General features: G+C 42.3%; 1 protein-coding gene across 1 annotated transcript; it reads right to left on the reverse strand.

Annotated features, from left to right (window-relative positions):
* Window positions 1–6: 6 nt before the first annotated feature.
* On the reverse strand, window positions 7–6,271 carry LOC132813060 (metallophosphoesterase domain-containing protein 1-like; the record flags this gene model as incomplete). The annotated part of the gene is made up of 2 exons (XM_060823054.1): window positions 5,917–6,271; window positions 7–183 (listed from the first exon to the last, which is right to left on the reverse strand). Coding segments are annotated over exons 1-2 (242 nt in total), but the record flags the coding sequence as incomplete, so codon positions are not given.
* Window positions 6,272–6,529: the final 258 nt, after the last annotated feature.

Consider the following 6,529-nt stretch of genomic DNA (forward strand, 5'->3'; position numbering starts at 1 on the left):
CCCAGCCAGTTCCTAAATGCCAGGATCTCGGAGCGATGCCCAGTCTGGGTGAAGTCTCCCGCGTGAATCAGAATGTCGCCCTGAGGGAGGCTCCGTTGTTTGGTTCTCAGGTGGGTGTCCGAGATACAGACCACCCGGACGTATCCTGGGGAGGGGGGCGAACCTGGGGGCAATTCCTCCAACCTGCATACAACAAGACAAGAGGCAGTTCAGCCCATCGCCCCCTGTACCAGCCCTCACCCTGATCTGTCACTGTCTCCAAACACCCCCTCACTCTCTCCCAACTTTACCCTGTCCATGACAGTGGCAGTGCCTCAGAACCAGGGGGACAGAGTCTGAAGGAGATGTGGGGGGGGGGGGGGGAGCCGGACTGAGAGGAAGAGGGAATATCAACACGCTGAGGAACAGGGACTTAGTGTATACACGGGACATTGTAACAGGGGTGTATCATATATACAGGGCATTGTAACAGGGGTGTATCGTACATACGGGACATTGTAACAGGGGTGTATCGTATATACGGGACATTGTAACAGGGGTGTACCGTATATACGGGACATTGTAACAGGGGTGTATCGTATATACGGGACATTGTAACAGGGGTGTACCGTATATACGGGACATTGTAACAGGGATGTACCGTATATACAGGACATTGTAACAGGGGTGTATCGTATATACAGTACATTGTAACAGGGATGTATCGTATATACGGGACATTGTAACAGGGATGTATTGTATATACAGGACATTGTAACAGGGGTATATCATATATACGGGACATTGTAACAGGGGTGTATCGTATATACGGGACATTGTAACAGGGGTGTACCGTATATACGGGACATTGTAACAGGGGTGTATCGTATATACAGTACATTGTAACAGGGATGTATCGTATATGCAGAACATGGTAACAGGGGTGTATCGTATATACGGGACATTGTAACTGGGGTGTATCGTATATACAGTACATTGTAAAGTGGTGTATCGTATATACAGGACATTGTAACAGGGATGTATCGTATATACAGGACATTGTAACAGGGGTGTATCGTATATACAGTACATTGTAACAGGGATGTATCGTATATACGGGACATTGTAACAGGGGTGTATCGTATATACAGTACATTGTAACAGGGATGTATCGTATATGCAGGACATGGTAACAGGGGTGTATCGTATATACGGGACATTGTAACAGGAGTGTATCGTATATACGGGACATTGTAACAGGGATGTATTGTATATACGGGACATTGTAACAGGGGTATATCATATATACGGGACATTGTAACAGGGGTGTATCGTATATACGGGACATTGTAACAGGGGTGTACCGTATATACGGGACATTGTAACAGGGGTGTATCGTATATACAGTACATTGTAACAGGGATGTATCGTATATGCAGGACATGGTAACAGGGGTGTATCGTATATACGGGACATTGTAACAGGGGTGTATCGTATATACAGTACATTGTAACAGGGATGTATTGTATATACAGTACATTGTAAAGTGGTGTATCGTATATACAGGACATTGTAACAGGGATGTATCGTATATACGGGACATTGTAACAGGGGTGTATCGTATATACAGTACATTGTAACAGGGGTGTATCGTATATACAGGACATTGTAACAGGGATGTACCGTATATACGGGACATTGTAACAGGGGTGTATCATATACACGGGACATTGTAACAGGGATGTATCGTATATACAGGACATTGTAACAGGGGTGTATCATATATACAGTACATTGCAACAGGGACGTATCATATATACAGTACATTGTAACTGGGATGTATCGTACATACAGGACATTGTAACAGGGGTGTATCGTATATACAGTATATTGTAACAGGGATGTATCGTATATACGGGACATTGTAACAGGGGTGTATCGTATATACGGGACATTGTAACAGGGATGTATCGTATATACGGGACATTGTAACCGGGGTGTATCGCATATACGGGACATTGTAACAGGGGTGTATCGTACATACGGGACATTGTAACAGGGATGTATTGTACATACGGGACATTGTAACAGGGGTGTATCGTATATACAGGACATTGTAACAGGAGTATATCGTATATACAGTACATTGTAACAGGGATGTATCGTACATACGGGACATTGTAACAGGGATGTATCGTATATACGGGACATTGTAACAGGGGTGTACCGTATATACGGGACATTGTAACAGGGAAGTATCGTATATACGGGACATTGTAACAGGGGTGTATCATATATACAGTACATTGTAACAGGAGTGTATCGTATATGCAGGACATTGAAACAGGGGTGTATCATATATACGGGACATTGTAACAGGGATGTATCGTAGAAACAGGACATTGTAACAGGGATGTATCGTATATGCAGGACATTGAAACAGGGGTGTATCGTATATACGGGACATTGTAACAGGGATGTATCGTATATACAGGACATTGTAACAGGGATGTATCGTATATACAGGACATTGTAACAGGGGTGTATCGTATATACAGTACATTGTAACAGGGATGTATCGTATATACGGGACATTGTAACAGGGGTGTATCGTATATACGGGACATTGTAACAGTGGTGTATCGTATATACAGTGCATTGTAACAGGAGTGTATCGTATATACGGGACATTGTAACAGGGATGTATCATAAAACAGTACATTGTAACAGGGATGTATTGTATATACAGGACATTGTAACAGGAGTGTATCGTATATACAGGACATTGTAACAGGGATGTATCATATATACAGGACATTGTAACAGGGATGTATCGTATATACAGGACATTGTAACAGGGGTGTATCGTATAAACAGTACATTGTAACGGGGTGTATCGTATATACAGTACATTGTAACAGGAGTGTATCGTATATACGGGACATTGTAACAGGGATGTATCATATATACAGTACATTGTAACAGGGATGTATCGTATATACGGGACATTGTAACAGGGATGTATCATATATACAGTACATTGTAACAGGGATGTATTGTATATACAGTACATTGTAACAGGAGTGTATCGTATATACAGTACATTGTAACAGGGATGTATCGTATATACAGGACATTGTAACAGGGATGTATCATATATACAGGACATTGTAACAGGGGTGTATCGTATATACGGGACATTGTAACACGGGTGAATCATATATACAGGACATTGTAACAGGGATGTATCGTATATACAGTACATTGTAACAGGGGTGTATCGTATATACAGTACATTGTAACAGGGATGTATCGTACATACGGGACATTGTAACAGGGATGTATCGTATATACAGTACATTGTAACAGGGGTGTATCGTATATACGGGACATTGTAACAGGGATGTATCGTATATACAGGACATTGTAACAGGGGGTGTATCGTATATACAGGACATTGTAACAGGGGTGTATCGTATATACGGGACATTGTAACAGTGGTGTATCGTACATACAGGACATTGTAACAGGGGTGTATCGTATATACGGGTCATCGTAACAGGGATGTATCATATATACAGTACATTGTAACAGGGGTGTATCGTATACACGGGACATTGTAACAGGGATGTATCGTATATACGGGACATTGTAACAGAGATGTATCGTATATACAGTACATTGTAACAGGGGTGTACCGTATATACAGGACATTGTAACAGGGATGTATCGTATATACGGGACATTGTAACAGAGATGTATCGTATATACAGAACATTGTAACAGGGGTGTATCGTATATACAGGACATTGTAACAGGGATGTATCGTATATACAGGACATTGTAACAGGGGTGTATCGTATGTACGGGACATTGTAACAGTGGTGTATCGTATATACAGTACATTGTAACAGGAGTGTATCGGATATACGGGACATTGTAACAGGGATGTATCATATATACAGTACATTGTAACAGGGATGTATCGTATATACAGGACATTGTAACAGGGGTGTATCGTATATACAGGACATTGTAACAGGGGTGTATCGTATGTACGGGACATTGTAACAGTGGTGTATCGTATATACAGTACATTGTAACAGGAGTGTATCGGATATACGGGACATTGTAACAGGGATGTATCATATATACAGTACATTGTAACAGGGATGTATCATATATACAGTACATTGTAACAGGAGTGTATCGTATATACAGTGCATTGTAACAGGGATGTATCGTATATACAGGACATTGTAACAGGGATGTATCATATATACAGTACATTGTAACAGGAGTGTATCGTATATACAGTACATTGTAACAGGGATGTATCGTATATACGGGACATTGTAACAGAGATGTATCGTATATACAGTACATTGTAACAGGGGTGTACCGTATATACAGGACATTGTAACAGGGATGTATCGTATATACGGGACATTGTAACAGAGATGTATCGTATATACAGGACATTGTAACAGGGGTGTATCGTATATACAGGACATTGTAACAGGGATGTATCGTATATACAGGACATTGTAACAGGGGTGTATCGTATATACAGTACATTGTAACAGGGATGTATCGTATATACAGTACATTGTAACAGGGGTGTATCGTATATACAGTACATTGTAACAGGAGTGTATCGGATATACGGGACATTGTAACAGGGATGTATCATATATACAGTACATTGTAACAGGGATGTATCGTATATACAGTACATTGTAACAGGAGTGTATCGTATATACAGTGCATTGTAACAGGGATGTATCGTATATACAGGACATTGTAACAGGGATGTATCATATATACAGTACATTGTAACAGGAGTGTATCGTATATACAGGACATTGTAACAGGGATGTATCATATATACAGTACATTGTAACAGGAGTGTATCGTATATACAGTGCATTGTAACAGGGGTGTATCGTATATACAGTACATTGTAACAGGGATGTATCGTATATACAGGACATTGTAACAGGGATGTACCATGTATACGGGACATTGTAACAGGGGTGTATCATATACACGGGACATTGTAACAGGGATGTATCGTATATACAGGACATTGTATCAGGGGTGTATCATATATACAGTACATTGTAACAGGGACGTATCATATATACAGTACATTGTAACAGGGGTGTATCGTATATACGGGACATTGTAACAGGGGTGTATCGTATATACAGTACATTGTAACAGGAGTGTATCGTATATACAGTGCATTGTAACAGGGATGTATCGTATATACAGGACATTGTAACAGGGATGTATCGTATATACAGGACATTGTAACAGGGATGTACCATGTATACGGGACATTGTAACAGGGGTGTATCATATATACAGTACATTGTAACAGGAGTGTATCGTATATACGGGACATTGTAACAGGGATGTATTGTATATACAGGACATTGTAACAGGGATGTATCGTATATACAGGACATTGTAACAGGGATGTATCATGTATACGGGACATTGTAACAGGGGTGTATCATATACACGGGACATTGTAACAGGGATGTATCGTATATACAGGACATTGTATCAGGGGTGTATCATATATACAGGACATTGTAACAGGGGTGTATCGTATATACGGGACATTGTAACAGGGGTGTATCGTATATACAGTACATTGTAACAGGAGTGTATCATATATACAGTGCATTGTAACAGGGATGTATCGTATATACAGGACATTGTAACAGGGATGTATCGTATATACAGGACATTGTAACAGGGGTGTATCGTATATATAGGACATTGTAACAGGGATGTATCGTACATACGGGACATTGTAACGGGGTGTATCATATATACGGGACATTGTAACAGGGATGTGTGAGTGAGTGTGAGTGTGAGTGTGTGAGTGAGTGTGAGTGTGTCTGGGTGGATCCTCTCACTCACCGAAGTCTCCGATGCGGATCCCTCCTGAGCCGCAGGTATTCCGGGCTGAGTGGCCGGGGATCCATCCGCGATCCCCCCTCTCTCTCTCTCCTGCTCCTTCTCTCTCTCTCTCCTTCTCCTCCTCCTTCTCTCTCTCTGTCTCTCTCTCTCTGTCTTTCTCTGTCTATCTCTCTCTCTCCTTCTCCCCCTCTCTCTCTCTGTCTCTGTCTCTGTCTCTCTCTGTCTCTCCCCTCCTTCTCTCTCTCTCTCTCTCTCCTTTTCCTTCTCTCTCTCTCTCTCCCCCTCTCTCTCTGTCTCTGTCTCTCTCCTTTTCCTTCTCTCTCTCTCTCTCTATCTCTGTCTCTGTCTCTCTCTCTCTCTCTCTCTGCAAACCGAAAGTGTTTGCACCCAGATTAACAGGAAGAGCCGGTTCCTGCAGGATCCTCCCCCAGGGTGGGGACAGCAAATCCCCGACCCACACAGACCCAGGGGGGGTGGGGACAGCAAATCCCCGACCCACACAGACCCAGGGGGGGTGGGGACAGCAGATCCCCGACCCACACAGACCCAGGGGGGTGGGGACAGCAAATCCCCGACCCACACAGACCCAGGGGGGGTGGGGACAGCAAATCCC

Source organism: Hemiscyllium ocellatum, unplaced genomic scaffold, assembly GCF_020745735.1.
Source record: "Hemiscyllium ocellatum isolate sHemOce1 unplaced genomic scaffold, sHemOce1.pat.X.cur. scaffold_3185_pat_ctg1, whole genome shotgun sequence".
Lineage (NCBI taxonomy): Eukaryota > Metazoa > Chordata > Chondrichthyes > Orectolobiformes > Hemiscylliidae > Hemiscyllium > Hemiscyllium ocellatum.